The sequence below is a fragment of the Plectropomus leopardus genome, chromosome 3 (genome assembly GCF_008729295.1).
Source record: "Plectropomus leopardus isolate mb chromosome 3, YSFRI_Pleo_2.0, whole genome shotgun sequence".
NCBI lineage: Eukaryota > Metazoa > Chordata > Actinopteri > Perciformes > Serranidae > Plectropomus > Plectropomus leopardus.
In genome coordinates, this window is record NC_056465.1 from 17,203,924 (window position 1) to 17,223,384 (window position 19,461).

The 19,461-nt window shown below is 41.1% G+C and overlaps 1 protein-coding gene across 10 annotated transcripts in view; it reads left to right on the forward strand.

The window, feature by feature from the left end:
• The window catches only part of ptprsa (protein tyrosine phosphatase receptor type Sa), a 257,348-nt gene that overhangs the window by 210,981 nt on the left and 26,906 nt on the right, over positions 1-19,461 (forward strand). For 5 of the 10 annotated variants that reach the window (XM_042515634.1, XM_042515641.1, XM_042515661.1 and 2 more), the window contains 7 exons: positions 857-1,069; positions 1,357-1,520; positions 3,192-3,203; positions 3,538-3,653; positions 8,611-8,658; positions 12,709-12,806; positions 16,412-16,535. In XM_042515634.1, coding sequence (XP_042371568.1) covers positions 857-1,069; positions 1,357-1,520; positions 3,192-3,203; positions 3,538-3,653; positions 8,611-8,658; positions 12,709-12,806; positions 16,412-16,535 — 775 coding nt within the window. The remainder of the gene's footprint in view (positions 1-856; positions 1,070-1,356; positions 1,521-3,191; positions 3,204-3,537; positions 3,654-8,610; positions 8,659-12,708; positions 12,807-16,411; positions 16,536-19,461) is intronic. The other 5 variants (XM_042515673.1, XM_042515678.1, XM_042515693.1 and 2 more) reach the window with 3 other exon arrangements.

Genomic DNA, 19,461 nt, shown 5'->3' on the forward strand with positions numbered 1-19,461 from the left:
AACTGTTTTTAGGGAGGGATTCCAGAGACACTTGTTTGTGTTATTAACAGTTGCATGCGCTAGGCATATTGTATTGTACCAGGCATGGGCACTCACAACAAAAATGTAAGTACAACTCAGTTATGCTAATTTAACCCCCCAAGCATGCAGAAGAGAGAATTACACAGTTTTCCCCCACTCTTACCATAGCTCGAGGTCACCTTGAACGCCAGATCAACACCAACCATCCCAATTGGACTGGGTATTACACACGTTTCCTTCACTTAGTGCCTGCCTCTGTCTGCAGTTTGAAATGAGTGAAAGGGGTTGGGTGGTGGAGAGAGGAGGGTTAGGGGGTTCAAGCCTGGTTATATGGATCATTGCCAGAAAGTTAGAAGCTTTTTTAATCTAAGGGTGTAGCTACACCTGCAGTTTTTTTTCATTGGTCACAGTCAGTTCAGTGAAAGTGATTTAGTTCTTGGACAGAACAGTGACTTGAATCCACAAGTAATTTGTTGGAAACCTGTAATCCTGCCAATTAATCAGTGGAGTTGGAGTGGACCCATCATTTATTGGCCTAACGATAGACATAGATTCTCATAGTTCTTATAATTGAAATGTTTGACTTATTGATGACACATCATCTCTTTTGATTATCACTGAAAGTGTATGCCTTTCTTGTTTTGTTTCTTTTTAATTATATTATAAATAAATATTTGATAGCATCAGAAAACTTGATTAGCCCATACTTAGTTCTAGTTTATAACAGATCTGTCATTGAATTTTGGACTGATGTAAAATCTGCAAAAACACAAAGAAACCAAAAGGAGCACATATAAAAAGCAAAAGTAAACCAATGCCCTTTCACATCAATCAGCTATTGCGGGAGGTGACCCCAAAGCGTCGTTCACGCCGCCAGCTGGCTCAGCTGGACCAGAGGAAGCCCTACATCACAGCCTGCTTCAGGCAGCTGCCCCCAAGCTACACGGTGGGATCTGACTATCACCAAAGCAGCTGTGAGAACAAGCCTCTTGAACCTGGCCAGGAGTATGTCTTCTTCCTGCTGGCTGAACTCAATGCCACCACCGGGGTGAGTTGCTTGATCAGCTCAGTTTAACACTGTTCAGTTGGCTTACTTTTAGTCAACTGCTTTTTGTCAGATTGGATTTTTGATAATTCACTTTTTTTTGTCATGTAATTGTGGTTCACTTCAGTTTCATTCAACTGAATGTATCATTTAATTTTTGTCCAGCTTGTGCTGGTAAATTCGGATACTCTCAGTTCACTTAACCTCATTCATCTCGTGCAAATACCATTTTATAAAGTGGATTTGTGTTTAATGTGTTACATAAACTTCTATCTGGTCTTTTTGTTCAGAAAATGTTTGCTACCAGCCCTTATACTGACACTGTGATGACTCCTGACCTGGTGGTGGACCCCCTGCCAGTGGAAACTGGTGATGGACTCATATGGGTGGTGGGCCCAGTCCTGGCTGTGGTCTTCATCATCTGCATCGTCATTGCCATTCTCCTGTATAAAAAGTGAGTTGGTTTTGGAATTGTAGTTTTTGTAGAGAATGTAGTTGAACATACATTTAGACTGTACAGTGTCATAATAACATTGGTCAGTGTCAAATGATAAAAAATAACACTCAGGGTTAGGGTTAGAATAAAAGGCACTGATATTTTTTTATGTACCTAGGGCTTAATGTTTACATACTTAACGTTTTTATTCTGGAAATCCCTATAAACATCCTCTAATCCTTTAAATACACATGGAATTGAACCTTTAAGCTTTGCATTGCCAGTGCCTTTTTCTACACATTGCTCTGCATAAGCAATATAACTGTGATCCATGTTTTCACTCACCAAGTATATGTGCTGGAAATTTCAGCAATTTTTTTTTGTATCCAGCGAAAACACAATGAACATTTTCTTGTCATTTGATGTTGAACCAGTTATTTGCAGTGTTACAGGGGAATTGGGCTATTGGGAAATAATTGCATGTTAGAGAGCATGTTGAAAGAGGGGCTTATTTTGTATTCATAGCAGCATGATATTCCAAAACCCAACAACATTGTTGCATGTAAATATGAAAAAGCTTTTCTTGCGGAAAAAGATGGCTGTGGGAAGAGAGGGGCTTGGAGAAAGAAGAGAGGAGGAGATTCTTTGAGATGGTGCTCAATAGGTGGACTCAGAATTGTGCAATCTGTCAATCAAGACATGTATGTATTTATATAGGCATATATTTCAAATAATACCTACTGATTCTGGAAATATTACTCCATAAGGTGTTATTCCAATATTGTCCAAGTACTTACTAGTTGTTTTAACTATTATTAGTTTGACATTTCTGCTATAAATAATGTTTAGAACACAATTTTCTTGTGGCGGACATCAAACTCTGCATTTATGAACCTTTCAGGAGGCAGCTCTTCTCCTGTCACAAGTCTAAATAAATTAACTTTTCCTCAGTGTCCTGGGGCTTTGGAACACACATACATATACAGTCACTATTCTCTCCTGTTTTACACTTAGTTGTAGCTTTTAGTCCCAGTGACTTCAAGTCCCAACTGAACAGTATTGTAAGAGGTCGCCCTACATACCAGGGAAGATCCCTGAATAATTTTAAGAGGGCTGGGGCTGGTGTGAGCAACACAAGTACAGCTTACTACTGTCAGATGATCCCTGACTGTCTGACCTTGCCTTACCTCAGTCTTTGTGGTTAGGGAGAGTAACATCTCTCCTTGGATCTCTCTCTTTTTTTCTCTCTTCTCTTTCTGTCCCTCTCACTCTCCCATCTCCCTCTCCATCTCTCCCTGGTGAGTAGTGTTTCCCGGGTCTGCCCTTGGCCCTGACATTCCCCTTCCCCATCTGTATCTGCACCCTCGTGCACACACATACACACAGACATACACACAGACATACAGACACGGGCTCACGAATGTACGCACTTACTTGCACATTTCATTTAATACTCACTTGTTCTCACGAACTGATACACACGCACACGCATGCACATGCCTCCTCCAAATGCTGATGAGCTTTATCTCGCGTTTTGCGAGCCCAGCAGCGACCCCTGTGAATTTTAAACTGCTCTCTATTGATTTATCTCTCTTCTTGCCTCCCCCCTTCTCCCTTTCTCCTTGTGTGTTGTGTTTTCACCATCTTTATATATTTATTTGACTCCTATTGCTTGCTCTCTGGAAACAGCAAACCTGACAGGTAAGGTTTAGCCATACTTTATTGCATTTTACAGGGGAAGACAAAATAGCTTGTCTCAGCGAAAAAAAAAACGAAAAAAAAGAGATGCCTTTAATTAGGGAAGGTGAGGGAGAATTTGCGTACTTGATACGCATTCTCAGCTCTCCTGCTTCGGATTTGGTTGCGCTCTAGGATTCTTGACCCGCTGAGTTGCCAATCAGTTGGAGTTGCTGAATTTTTTAGGTGTCCTCATAAGTGAGAGTGGTGACTGTTTTGCAGGTTCAAGTGCTCACTAAAAGTTATTCTGTTGTATGTCTTTTCCCTTTTTCTACTGTTCGTTTGTCTTGCTCTTCAGCCGCAAAAGAAAAGAGTCAGAGCCACGCACAAAGTGCCTGCTGAACAACGCAGACATTACACCCCACCACCCAACAGACCCTGTGGAGATGAGACGCATCAACTTCCAGACTCCAGGTACAGGAACAACACACAACACGTACACTGAGGAACACTAACAATCTCATTGTAAAATTCAGCAACATATCTAGTTATAGTTAAACTGATGAACTTTATATATAGTCTGTTTTGCCATGTTTGTCCACATTGGCCTTTCAGTTAGTTAGCGCTTTTCATTTTCACTGATAATCTAAAAGATTTGAAGAAGGAAGTTCAGTCATCCAGCTTGAGGTGTGACAGCCTGTACAGCTTGCAAAGAGACATGCCCCCCTTTGCCTTTAAGGAAAGCTGTGATATTTTTATAGCTTGGTTCTTGAGTTGATAAAATAATTTGCCAAACAGACACTGACTTAAGATTTTGAAGCAATTGGACAGAGTTTTACAATGTGTCTGACCCCTTGAACAACAAAGTGAATAGGTAAATTAAAACTCAGGTGGCTCTGCATTGCAAAATACTTATACTTATACTAATAAATACTTGCAAAATACTTCATGGATTATTGAGATAGCAACCATAAATGGTCATCATTTAGACCTCCAAATAACTACTTTTGCTTGTTTGATTAAAATTTGGCCTGTTAAAAAGCCACATAAGGCTTGTATTTCTTTGGCCTAATTGGATTTCCATTCTAAGACAGTTTCCAGTGTAGCACTCATGCCTGTTATCACCCCATGTCAGCGGCAAGTGCAACATGAGGCCAATCTACAGGTTTTATTTGGAAAGAGACCAAAATTGTAGAAAAAGAATTAGATTTTAAGAAGCTACTAAACTACCTAAAAATTTATGGAGGCCGTTGCTTAAGTGGCTTTAACAGAATAAATGCCATTTCAAAAGTTTCTGCCCTGCAAAGATCAAAGTTTGCAGGAACTTCAACATCCTAATTTTTGGAACCCAATCAATGGAAAGCAAATTTTTAAATTTGGCAAAAAATGTTAATTGGGAGCAGCTCTTATCCAAAAATACTATTATTGTCTGTCAAAAGCTCAAATTGGCCAACCACTATATTATATTAGTTTGGGCAAATAGACACACACCTGCTGAAGACCTTCCCTCTTAACATCAAATTATTCAGTGAAAATATTTAAAAACTAAGTTAAACAGTGAAAACTTTTTATTCATGTAAGACAAAACAAACATGTAGTTATGCGATTTAATATACACAAAACAATCCACAAATAATGCAACTTGAAGTTAAATTCATGCTGCAGCATAAGTTATGTCCATGAAGTCTACATCACTCCATTTGACATTATGTGCCTTCATAACTACCTGCAAGCCATATTTATGTGTTAACCATATCTCCATCTAACGGTTAGCCATTTATGAATAACAAATACTTAGAAATGATGTCTGTTTTTGGACTTAATGTCTTAATGCTGGAAACAAATCCTGTTTTGAAGTTCTCCTGGGTTCTTACCTGTTTTCTCTTTTGTCTCGCTTTCCGTCTGGTGTTCATCTGAGCTAAATCCTGGTGTTAACAACAGAGTGCACTTGATCCCAAACTCATTCTTTAAGGCTTCTCCATCCTCCTCCTGCATCCTTTTCAGACCCATTATCGGTCTGTCTCTATTATTTAGCCTTCTGTGATATAGGCCACAGTGGCATCGACACTGTGTTGTCATTGGTCTGAATCTTGCTGGGAAAAAAATTGCTTTTTTGTTTGTTCGTTAGTTGTATTCAAGTTCCCAATGAATAATTACAAGCCTTTAAAAAAACCACTTGGATGTACAAGTACCATGTTTCCAGTTTGGGAAACCTCTTATCCTGCCCGATTAAAGGTTATGGTGAAAGAAAGTTAAAACTCATTTGATCGTAGTCATATCTTTTACCGTCAGCTAAACATTATGCATTAACTTGCATTTTCCACTAGATGGTTTAGATTGTATTCTCTCCTCATGTTTGACAGAGGCATGAGGCATGCATTTTGAAGAGTACATCCTCCAGAGGTGGAATGAATACATCCATACGCTCACTGTGCATTCCCTCGTTTCTTTTCCTTTTGTTTTTTGCCTCCCGCCTCTCTGTCTCCTGGCCTACTTGTCTGTCAGCCATCCATCTGTCATCCACGGCCAGTCTCCGCTCCATCAAAAGGCTCCGATTTCAAAATGGAGCATTTCTCTTCAGCTTCTTTGGGAGCCCAGTCAAGCTGCCTGAGTTTGTATCTTGGACAAAAAAAAAAAAACCTGACGTCTTTACATCGGAATGAGAATGACATGAGGATGAAAGGAGATGCACAAACCTACTCATTCACCAAAATGTGGAAGTTCAATTTCCTCATCTTTATCTCGCTTGGTATTCAGAGCCCTATCAGTGGTTCTGTAATGACAAGCTTATAATGGCCATTCCTGCTATTTGTCCCTCTGACTTCCAGCACTTTGCAATTCTTTCCTCAACTGTTCTCCTCTGCTCCTTTAAATAATAAAAGCTCTTGTTACAATCTCTCCTTTACATAACATTCACCAACACATGTTGAGACTTCTCTTTATATATGGCAAGCATTCTCATTCGACAGCCCTGTCGTTGTTCAGCAGAATTGGGCGATGTCGTTATCTCCGCACCCGGGGAATTTAATTTGAATGGACATTTTAGCCCAATTAAGTGGGCCGGTGAGCATTTGTGAACATCCCCATCAGCTAATAGCGACCATTGTTCAAATGAGCATACTCCCAGTGCACTTATCCAAGGCCTCTTCTATCCAGTAGAGCATATGTGTGCTCAGTGACCCCTAGTGCTTGGGAACAAAAAATATCTTTTTGATTAGGCTTCCTATAAGCTAAGCTTGGCTGATGCGTTTCAGAGAGAGTGTGTACATCGTGTGTGTGCTTTAAGGCCTGGAGGTCATGTGACAGCCACACAGTGACATCCCATAACTCCTTGGGGCACAGAGTGGCTCATTTTGTCATTATCTTCATTTGCGCCTAGGGTTTAATTGTCAAATGGGGCCAAAATAATGAAGCAGCACGACTCAGTGGATATCTACTATTGTACGACCAAGCCCCCCTTTTTCTATACACACTCATTTGTCTCTTCTCCCTCCGTTTCTCATTTTACTTAGCTCTTCCTGGTGTTGCAGTTGAAAGCTGGAAAACTATAATGATCACCATGACAGTTACTGCCTGCAATGTATCTTATCTCAAAACCCTACCTCCACATCATCAGTTTGACATTCGCTGCTCTGCTAATATGAATTCACGTCATTTCTGTCGAGGCAAAAATAGAAGAAGAAAAAAAAAAATCCCCCTGCAAATTAAAAGACAGGTTAACGGCGTTTCACTCTGGGTATACTCTTCAACATATCTCTGATATATTTTCTATTTATGCCGTCTCCATCTGTGTTTCTCTTTATCTCCCCCTCACATTCCACATTTAAGCATGTAAAAATCAAACATTTTCTAGCAGAAGGTGTCGCAAACTTGCAAAACCCACGGACATTCGCCAATTGCTCGCATGCATCAGCAGCCTGCTTGTTTCTCCAGATTACAGTGATGGCTGCAACAACCGTGCCCTCCCCCTCACAAACAGTTCTATCGAGACACACACACATGCAACACATGCTTACACATAAACATAATCAGACATGCCTGTACCTCCCTCCTGCTGTGATGAATGACGTTTGGAGACAGTGGATCTGAGCCCCCCCTGCTACGTTTAATTAGTCATTGTCATAAATCAATTAGGGAGAGGGGGATGTGCGATGTCTTCATCTTTCTGCGCTCATTTGGCGCGACTGGCCTGGCGTCCTCGCGCTAAAACACCAGTGAAAGGTAAACCTTAGTTCAGCAACATGTATTCTGCAGAACTGAGCTTTGCAGGGTTTTTAGGTTTGACGTACATCCTAATCATGTTAGTGATTTCCTTCACCCCCTCGTTCCACTTTGGCTCCCAACTGGGATTGATGACTTACCTGCCCTTTTACAATATCAAAGAAGTGTTTAATGTTTTGGGGGAGAACTTTTTGGTGAAAAAAACGATTTTTCTTATGGATTTTTTTTTTTCATTTTACTTGTAAGTCAGATTTCCTTGCCTTCCATTTCTCATTCCTTATGTATGTTCTGGAACAAATTATCTGTTTTCTTTGAATCAAAGGTGCCATCTTTTGGTGATGTGACCCTTTCTTATCACTGAGCGACCCTGTTGATCAGATTTCAGCTTTCAAACCTTGGGAAAATGTATCTCCTTTTACTTGACGGGCAGGTTGGCAGCATCGCATCAACCTGCATCTCTTAGCCACATGTCCACTTAACGTCCGCACAGATGGCCTCTTTCTGCTTGAACAGCTGAGAAGACCTGAGTCTACCCGGACACAGCGTCGGTGTCTGCAGCCTCAGAGGACTCCTCCTCTGGAGCAAATAAGACTTTGAACCATCAACACGCTCTTCAGAGCTCTGACTCCATCAGCTGTGGCTCCACTTCTGTCAGCCAGGAATGTGGACACTTTTCCACACCTTTCACTCCTGATGCCTCAGCACCAAGCTGCTGACAAAGGAACCTTTCAGAGTTTGTTTTCACTCTAAAACATAAGCTGGTTTTTCCCTTCTCTGTCTCGTTCTCATTGCCATCAATAGGCCCTTCCAACTGGTTTTTATGAAAGCTTAAAGATAGCAAATCAATTTTCTTATCCCTGATCTCTATGACCGTTGATATGGGGCTTGGCAGAAGGCTTTACTCAGTGGGGGAATCAGAGGCTGATGCCCATAGCTAACCAGTCTGCTCCTTAGGAGGACTGTAGCTGATCTGATCTGAAAATGTTTGGCCTACTTTTTCATGTCTGCGTGGCTTCAAGTCTGTCGTTCAGGCTTCCCTGAGAAGGACCTGAGTTTACTGATGGTAAACTATTGGTTAAATATGCTGTTGTTTTTATTTCTTTGCCTTTTTTTTTTCATTTTTCACACTTTGTTTTCTTTCTACATGGCATTTTCTTTTGCATTAAAGCCTTTTGAAACCATTTTCCCTTATGTTTGCTGTTCTTTACAGATTCTGGTCTAAGCAGTCCTCAGAGTGAAGCAGATTTTGACTATGAAAGTTAGTCTCTATGCTTTTAGCATTTGCGTACCAGCTTTCTTTATCTTTTTTTTTTCTTTTTTCAAGCACGCTTGCCTCCATTTACAAATACATAATTTGCATTTGTTTGTTTTTTCACTTTATGCAGCAAAATTTTAGCACTAATTAATTTGATGTTGGTTTCTATTGGTATACTGGGCTGTATTTTTTTTTCTTTAATTGGATGTCAGTCACAATATTCACTTGGGCTGTTGGCTGTGCATTAATCCACCATGCATAAATAACCTGTGCGATCACTTCCGCTGGTGTAGAGATGGTTGAAAGCTGTTTTTTTACAGGAGAACAATCTCTGTTATCCCCATTTCTCTGCCTCCCCTTCCTCACCTCCTTGCTGTTGGTCTCCCTTCCCCTTTCCTCCTCCTTCACCACCACTGCTCCATTTCCATTGTGAAGTAACGGGGTCTCTCTGTGCTCGGAGATAACGAGCGGAATTAATTAAAGCGGTGGCAAACAATGGCTCGACATTTGATCACCCCTTCTCCCTGCTCACTGCAAAAAGATCATTGGGGAGAAAAAGCAGACTTTCTGGTTTTCCTCTTCCCCCCTTCCCCCCCCCTTTTTTTTCTTTGCTTACCCACAGACAGAATTCTCCCCTTTTATATGGAAATACACAACATCATAAATAGGCTTTTTTGAGAGAGTCTGCTTTGGCTTATCAAAAAGAATCATTATATTTCTCAGGCGCATCGACTGCGGATCGGGAGATTGGAAATGTGTAATTAGACGCTAGTTTGTTTTTCTGTGTTCATTGATCACGCTGTTGATTGTGGTGAAAAAAATGGAATTGTCTGTACGTGGATAGTAAAAAGCCATGGGTGAGTAAGGGGGGGGGGGGTGAGGGGAAAGATGAGAGCTTTTGAGTGGGGGTAGGCAATAACAACATTTTGTCCTTGAGTGACTTTGCTTCAAGTACGGGTCACGGCAAAGCCTAGTTTTGAAAGTAAATCTTTTCTTGGATAAACACTGCAATGTGCCGTGCGGTGTGTAAATGACAAAATGAATAAGAGAACAAATCAGGCGCGATCGACTCATTTGTCTTGAGAACAAAACAAATGGGTGAGGTTGGGAAAGTACATTGAGGAGAGAGAAATGGATGCACAAACAGATTGGTTTAGCCGTGAGGTTCAACTGTGAAAACATGACAACTTATAAAGCAATACGTTGGCAGAGGTGGAATATAGGTAAAATAAAAGATTTAAGCATCTTGCCATTTTAAGGATTCAAATGGCTTTCAAACAGGTTTCCCAAAACATTCTACCAAAGTATGAGGGAATAAACAAACACTAGTATGTATAACCTTCAGCCTCTACCACTGGCAGGGCATCATGGTTTATTTGGGTGTATATGTAAACACTTTGTCCTGCTATCACTCTCCAGCCGCAGCAGGCACTTATACATGCAGACAGTAATGTAGGGAGTAAACAGAAACTGTAAGGAATTGGTGGAGTTTGAGTATATCAGTGACTCGCTCACAAATACACACAGAGAAACACAGAGTAAACTACACAACCACACACACACACACAAACATCCTTTGATCTCCCCTCAAACAACCCACTCTTGTTCTCTCAAGGAGAAGTGAGGGCCCCTCATTTGCATACGCATTTACTTATTGTGCTCATATTTTTCTGATACCTTTTCCCTTTGAATTTGAGGCGAGTAAACTGACATCCAAATTCAATTTGCAATATTTCCTCTTTTTACTTGATGCTCATCTCAATGAATTCCGGCACCAGATATGATTAATAACTCTGTCTCATTCTCAATTGATGCCACCGCGATCTGCACGCTTTGTCAGCTCATTGAGAAACTCAAGTGTGAATAAAAGAACACAGCTTTGTCCAAATACGGTAATATAATTTGAGTTCTCCTATCACCTTGCAATGTTTTGTTTGAGTTATTACAATATGAATAGAAATTCAACGCTGGTTTTAAAAAACAGAAGAAAAGTATTATTATTTAGTAAATATTTAATGGATCATTAAGAAGAGCATTGGTGTTTGTCAAGTAGGCTGTTAATGCAGTGTGTCCATTCATTTTCCGGATGTCACGGCATCCAGTGTCATCTCCATTCGTCTCATATATGCATTGTAATCTTTGTTAATCTTCATGTAATTGACGCTGCTGCATTGTTCTGTCAGTGTAAAATAAATTACCATCACTAATGAAGACTGTCAGCACACAGAGTTGGGCTCCCTCTCTTAAGCGCAACAAAAGCAGCCAAAACATCAGTGACCCCCTTGACATTGGGGGAGGAGGATGTTAAGCAATGTGAGAAAAGGGAAATTAAGGATGGTTAATGTGATTATGCCGATTTGCACGCCCAATTAAGCCTCGATAACTTTTTTCTTGCGTGTGAAGAGATTTCAACATTACTTCGACTTTTGACCTCGGCACTCGGCAGGAGGAGAGGCCTCTTACTAAAAATATAAAAGCGTTAAGTATTGCCAGTCTGCATGCAGGGACAGAGGCACAATCTATAGCTGCTCCATATTCCATTACATGGCCTCGGCATTATGCCACTAAATGGATTAGTGACTGGAGTGCACAGCAGTGCTGATAATATTGTAGTAGCAATGACACAATATTCCGTGGATACTGGAGTGAGCAAAAAAAAAAAAAAAAGTCACAATTTTCCCACTCAACTGAAAAGCTACTTCTTTTGGGGAATTGCTTGGAATATATGGCAGAAGGATTTCTAAGGAGAACATAGTGGACATGCTACTGAGAGTGTTTTTGTTGTGTGTTTTGGGGAGGTAAGGGTTGTTCATTTTAGGGCCAGTGTTCACTGGACTGAGGGAACCAGCAGATGGAGGAAAGGGTCAAACAGCAGCTTGCTTGCTTTGCACTGGCTGGCTAGAATGGAGCAGTTCACTGTGTCACTCAGCATCACTCACACGCCCTAAACCTCCTTATTCCCCTCCCACCTCCCCTCCCACAAGCCCCCAGGTCAGGGCTCCGCTCTAGAATAAGCGTCTTTTTTTATAGAGGCAACAGTCAGAAATGTCTCCATGTCAACGACACAGCACAACAAGATATTACAGATTAAGGATACAGTTGTATCCCTGTGGGATATGTTCAATCTGATCCACATTGGAACACTGTTTTATAGCTCTCATCTTTCTTTTTGATTATTTCTATAGTAAGTTTAAATGTTGAGATATTTATATATATATATATATATATATATATATATATATATATATATATATATATATATATATATATATATATATATAGTAGAAATAACTAAGTTGACTTGGGTTTGTTTGATCTGCTTCAAGTAAAACCATCCTTTAAGACATGTGTCTTTTCAAAAGTTGCTTTATTCCACCAACCAGTGATCCAGCATTGAATTCTCCTCATTTTTGTTGATAACTGACATGCAGAAAGCAAATTTTGCTTTTGATTATCTTCAATGAGCAGTACAAGGGATTTTTGTCAACATAAGCAATCCAGTGATTCAAAGAGTAAAAAGGGCTGTTGTTTTTCTTGTGTGTGATTTCACCATCAAAAACGTACATTTTTCATCTTGTGTCATTTAATATCCCAAAGCTATTCAAAACTATTGATGCCTGTAGATGTTTTTCTATGGTTACACTCAGCAACATTGGTCGTGTTGGTCTGTCTATCACGTCAGCACCATGACCATTGTGGGAATTAATACAATCTGGTATGTGGGTGTATGCGTTCAGCTTCTTTGGCAAATAATCAATCAGCCCTGCTTGACAATCTTAGCTGTTTTTGAGCTCTGGCCTGGTCCAATCAAGTGCCTATAACATCATCAGTCTATACATGTTCGCTGTGTGTACCATTCACCATGTTCTGCACAAGCTTCCTCACCACTAAAACCCAACTCCTAATGTTATGTAGCAACCAGTTCTCACTCATAAACAGTGTGCTGTGTGATTTTTAAGTGTTGAACTTACGTGTCCAGTCTGCTGTACTAATAAAATTTCTGTCGTCTCTTCCCCTGTGTGGAATTTCTCTCTCGATTTTTTTGGCGAGCAGGTATGATGAATCATCCCCCCATCCCTATCTCAGAGCTGGCCGAACACACAGAGCTTCTCAAAGCCAACGACAACCTCAAACTCTCCCAGGAATATGAGGTGAGTGGGCCAAAGGTCAAAGTTGCTTTAGAGCATTGATTTCTGTCTGATTGTGTTTTCACTGGAAGGGAACACAAGAGCCCCTTCTGTCCCCCAGAGAAATGGCTGTGTCTCATCTTTTTATTCTTTTTTTTGTTCTTGTAGACAATACCGTAGCTTGTGATGCTTGAGCAATTATGAAATATCAGTTGTTCTCATTCACTCATTTCCTCAGATATATTTGCAGCCTCAGCATGGCAAAGCAAGACAATTGTCATTTCAATTATATAAAAATTTCCCTTGGCGGGTTGTTGCAACTCCTGAACTCCCAAATGCAATTTCCTCAAATTTCTCTGCTAAATAACAGAATCATTCTACTGTAATGCATCCAGTCCTACAGCAAGAAACAGGAGAGCCGAAACAGAAGATGAATAATTCTGCTGTAAAATTAAGCGTGCCCTTTTGTGACACTCAAAATGTGGCTGCTTACGAGGGCTGTTTTCAACCAAAGAAAATCTTGGTTGACTGAAATTCTACCTACTGTTCAACCAATCAATTGGTCAATTGGGGTTACTGAGTGCACTCTACTTGGTAGAGTTGTGTGTCCACCAAAGTGTTCTTTTTCCTGTCACAGAGCTCGACATTTACGCTTTCCGAGGGCAAGGTTACTCTGTGTTCAGGAAAGTAGAATGCCTCGAGTGAAAAATAAATGTGATCTCTAATGAATATTATTTGAAAATAAGCCGCGCACTGTACTGCTTTTCTACCTGAGCTGCGCATGAGTCCATCTCACCACTAAGCATTGAACAGGACTGATAAGAAAAATCTGATATACCGGACACTACAGAAGTTAACTTTTGGATTGACAATTTCATATACAACATAATGTTACTTAGGTCAAATATCTCTTTGATGCTGCATGCACTATCGTTGACCATCCTGCTGCTCCAACAAGGGCTCTGGTGGGATCATATCCCTTTCAGAAGCTTTGTAATCTACTCTTGAAATGCAGTGTCCTTATGGGGACTTAGGATAAATAAATCTATAAAGATAAATTCAGCAGTGATTGTTTTCTGTGATCATTCATTAGTTCCCCAATTAGAAATGAGAGTTGAAAAAGGTTTAACTTTGGGTAATTCGCTACTGGAAAAGAGCTGGAAAAAGAAAGCTTTGGACACACAATATCATTAAAATAACACCAGCAATTGCCCAACCAATGAGAATTTGGTCAGCCAGAGCATATCAACCCACTAATCGACCAGCAGTGTACAGCCTTATTACTTACAAAATTGTTTAACTGCATTCAACTGAGAAAAACAGAAACACTGAGAAAGCTTGAAAATTAAATCTTTTTGAAAAATTAAACCTAAACTGGAGACCAGAAATAACAGATTGAAGAATTTAGCTGTCTTAAACATTTACTGCGGAAAATGTAATGGCTCTATAAGCTAAGCAAAGATGTTCTTTCTTCCAAATGGAGATATAGTCTGGTGTGCACACACAGCTCCTCTAATGTGTTTTGGGGGAAAAGCACACTGGCTTTAACATAGTACATTTTTGTATGTGTGTGTATGTGTGTGTAGAGGGGGTAACTGAGCTGTCTGAGCTCTGAGACCGCGGCGGTTATAAATGACACCAGAGTTGATTAGAAATCAGGAGTGCTGAATCAGCTCTCGTTTGCATACAAGCAATATCCCCTCCTCACCATCCCTAAATCACCGTGCCTGTCGCCTCGCTGCATGCCGGGCTAAGGTAGGAAACAGGTATACCAGCATAGATTGCTGTCATCATGCCTGCCGGTGGATGTTGGTGGATAATGACTTCTCATAGCAACCCAGTATTTCTTGCGTATCTATTATTCATAAATCCATATCCGGGCTATGTACCAAATGGACAAGCTTGTTTCATTTGGGGCGGGAAGAGAGACGAGAGACGTGATGCCAAAGTTGACGCTTCACTACAACTACAACTTCTAATTACTTGGCTTTGAGAGAACATTAAACCGCCCGTTTGTCTCTTCTCCCACTCTGTCTTTTTCACTCGCTCTGTCCCCCTGCCCCTTCACAAAACCACCCCCCAGGAAAAATAAATGACCAAATTAAATAGAGAAGTGTAATTTTAATTTTGTTATTTTCTTGATGAATGGCTGCTCGTCCAGGCGCCCTGGCTTGCCAAGCGCAGCTCTACGGGGCTTTGAGTGATTGGTTTTTAGCCAGGCGGGATGTGAGAGAGGAGGGAAAAATAGAGGGAAGAGGGGAGAGAGATGAGGTGGGGAGGCTCGGTTAATGATGAGGATTCAGTGAGGGGAGAGAGAGAGCAGGGCATCTCAGCTGGAGAGCGGAGATGAAGAGGAGATAATCTGACACACAAACGGCAATGAAAAGGCAGCCACAGTTTTTACCTGACGATACTGAAGCCTTAGAGTCTGCTATATGTCTGCTGTGAGGTAGTTAACAGCCATTTCCTACAAAGTCTGAGTTCTTGAGGGGAGCTGTCATTCATCTTCAAACATGTTACTGTGGATCATAAGAAAGAGAAAAAGGGAGAGACATTCTAGTTGTTATAGAATATGAGTATGGACTTTTGCCATACATGGATCCGAAATGTAATTTGTTGAAAAAGTGATTCAGGTTTGGACTGCACAGATGTGGTTTTCAATTTTTGAATTGATGTTTCGGGCAAGTGACCCCAAACTTTTGTATGAGCACACACACACACACACACACACACACACACACACACACACACACACACACACACACACACAAACACATATTCAGCCTTAAGGTAATCTGGAAAGAAAGGGAAAATAGATGTAGGGTGGTTGCTAGAGAGGGAGCGTAAACATCAGAGAGGAGACACGAGATGGAGAAAGAGATAAAGAAGGAAAGAAATGTGGTCAAAAAAAGTGGCAGACTTTGAAGATGGAGAGATGCAGATAAGGAAAATGGGGACAAAGAATGAAGGATAGCAACGAGAGGGCAGAAAGAAAGAAAGAAACAGATGGAAAGAGGCTAAAACAGAGGGAAGCTCTGATTGCTGTAATGATTGCAGGGAAATTGTTAGATCAGGTTTCCAGTTGGATTTTATTTAGCTTCAGTCCCTCTACAAGCTGAAGCCCTAACTGCAAATAACCTTCAAGCCTCTGTCCCCACACCAACAGAGCGCAAGATGCCTATAAGCAAATGGCGAATCGTAATGGAATACTTAATTATCCTGACAAGGGAACAGAATATTTATCTTGAAATTTTGTGTTTTAAAGAGGCAGCTGAATTTGTCTTCCACCGGAGTGTTGGGCCTCACTCCACGCCCTCCCCTCAAGGAAGAGAGCCGCCTTCATCAGTATTGTTATTTGTCATTATGCACCCACTACATTAATGATCTTGATAAAGTACTGTGTGCAGCTGCTGTGAGTATTTAACACAGGCAGTGAACAGATTTCAGTGATACCGCATTCTTTTTTTTTTCCTTTGGGGAAATCACCCTCTTAATCTCTCTCCCGCTCCCCCTCTCTCTCTCCTCTCTTTGATAACATTCAGGTCATATTGTTATTGCTCGGCTCCGCCCAAAGCTGTTCTGATTTCTTCTTTGTGTGTGCATGTTGCCTGTCTCTGCCCCCCCGTCAGTCTATCGATCCAGGCCAGCAGTTCACCTGGGAACATTCCAACCTGGAGGTGAACAAGCCCAAAAATCGTTACGCCAACGTCATTGCCTACGACCACTCCCGCGTCATCCTGGCTCCCATTGAGGGTAAGGCTCACCCATCCTCACACTCTGCAGCTACAGTACACCACCTCAGAGATGATCTCAGCTTGTTGCAGATCATTTGGGCAGTCCCCATAGTTACAGAGTCAGTTTGAGTAACTAGGAAATTTGTACTGGATACACTGGACTGGACCTAACGGTGTGGAATAAACTAGAACAGTGCACAGCAGTGCAGAATAGAATACATTAAAAACAATTAAGTCCTTAAAATAAAAATATACAAGACTGAGTTGGATTACACAAGTATTGCCTTGAGTTAACGCGGTAACATGAAGCAAAAAAGAGTAAAACAGAATGAAATAATTCATAGCATGTGCATTTCAGAGTCAGTTCATTCATGAATGGATGCCTGAATGGGCCTACTGGGCACAGGTTCAGGGGCCTAAAATGTCAGGGGGCTCTATCTGCAAAATATTATTCGAAGACAACTGTAATGACCAGAAAGAGAAACAAAATGACCAAAAAGAGACTCAAAACGATGACAATCAGGTGCCAAAGAACGACTACAAAGAGAGACATAAAGAGACACAGCTGCTACAAAAAGCTGCAAACAACCAAAAAAACACAAATTAACTACAAAGAGACCAGAACAACAACAAAGAAAGGAAAAAATCGGCATTCACACCCGGGTCAAATGACTGCAGGGTTTTTAGCACCTTTGGCTACTATCGGCCCCCAGCACAACACCCTGGTGAATGCGGTACCGTCCATCTCCTCCTAAGCAACATTAAAACATTGATTCCAAAATAGTCTGCACTGAGTTTGAAAGGGAGACTGAATAAGTAAGAGATATATAAAGAGAAGAAACCACTGGAAAGTTTTCAAAGACCTCTGTTCCTGCTGCTGTCTACTGTTTACCTGTTCTCCTGCATGTCCGTGACGTCAACAAAACAACCCACACATGCTGACAGAAGTGCAAACTTGTGTGGTGCATTCAGTGGTAGTGGGAATAGAGTCAATTGCTTATATTTAGCATGTTTGAAAAACCCGCATACACGCACCAATTTTGGTAAAAGACTCACAACAACTACAAAAAGAGGCTTAACTCCTATAAAGTCTGTATATCTTGTTCCTATGTAGGAGAGGTGGAGGGGCCTTCTGCATGTCATGCCCAGGGTCCGATTGTTTTATAATAAAAACATGAGTTCAGCACAAATCAGTGAATTTATTGAACAAAACTACACTTTAGTGGAGGCTAAACGGAGGGCCGGTCTCAACTCAGCTTGCAGCTAAGCAGTTTATGGATTATTTTTGGGGGGTTAGGCAAGGGCTTGTTTCAGCTCGCTTTTGGACGCAACACTCAGTCAGATCTCACACTCAGAGTGACCCAGGAATTTAACCAGTGTTTTCACTGTCCCATTTGTCTCATCCAATCTGCCTAGCACTCGTGACTCCCCTCTAACTGTCCACAGACACAGTACAGAGAATCTCGGAGCCAGAAAAACTCTTCCCCTCACTCCTAAATCTCAAGGGACATTGTCAGAGGTAGTCACCCTTCACGGCTGACATTGTTCTGGCGTTGCATCACCAGAAGAGCTCCAGACTCCTCAGAGTAGTGCCAAACTCCCCACTCCGCAGTACTCTTCTTTTGTGTGAGCTAACTGCTCCGACTAGATTTCGACATCTCGCAATAGTCAGGCCAATTTGAGGGTGCGACAACATGCATAACAAAATTATCCCAGGGAAAAAATGCCTCGTCCATAAATACATAAATTAATCAAGTCTGAAATTTCTATTTTACACTGCAGTGATTTTGCCATTAGTCGCAGCAGTAGAACAATTCATGCACGCCACCATTCTCTGTTCACTTAGCTATGACTAAAGCCAAGGCACCACAGTCGGATTGTGCAACGCGGTATCCGTTTTAATGACATTTGCCTCTCCTTTTCTTTCTTTTTTCCTTATTTTCAATCTTTCATTTATTATTTTTCTTTCTTCTCTTTTCTTCTTTGCCCTCTCATCTCTCTCTCTCGCTCTCTCTATCTCTTCCTTTTTTCTGTCTTTCTCTCCCTCTCTCACTCTATTGTTGTCCTCACTGCGTCTCCTCTCTTAAATTAGCCCAGTCGAGTGTTTCATTGTTTGTCGCTTGAGTGAGGAGACGTCAGTCAAAGAGACGTGACTCTCCAACCCAGATGCCGCCACACTGGAGTCTCTTTTCAACTGTCAGGATTGTAGAAGTTGGTGAAATGAAGATGGGTGATGTTCTGTCTTATTGCTGTCAGATGCTCAGTGTTAGACATACTCTAATCGCAGATTATTCCGTTTCCATTTACGACATTTTGGCTTACATCTTTTCTGTAGAACAACTTAAAATGAGCAAGCCTGTAGTGAATCTACACAAAGCTCACGGACACCTTTAGTCTGTTTATAGGTGGTATTAATATGCGCCTTGGGTGATTTGATCACAAGTGGACAGGTCAAAGTCTGTCTGTTCACACCTGGCTCCAGAAAGTGTCTCCACAAGCATCTGAAAGGACCACTTTTGAGCATATCTCACTTCCCCGCTCTACATGCAGATGAAATATACATAAATAGTGTTTGCGAAGAGGAAATACATAGTTTTTTTAAGCAACAGGTTTATTTTCTATTTGCACACTGGTGACAGTCCACCCACCCACACACACAGTGACAAGGCTAACTGTTAGCATGACACGGCTGTTACCTAATGGTGATTAACAAGTTTAATGGCAGAGTTTAATGAAATCATTTTAGCATTGGAGTAAGGTTTTCGGGACCAATCGCTGGGAGAAGAGCAGTTCCTGGAATGGTCCTTTAGTGCCATGCCTGCTGATTGGGAGTTAAAAAGCAAGGACATTAGTTAAGTAGGCAGTCTGTCAGTATTGCCCAGGACACATTTGTGTACACACTGCTGAAAAAAATTGACCTTATAGGATCTCAAGACCTATTGAGG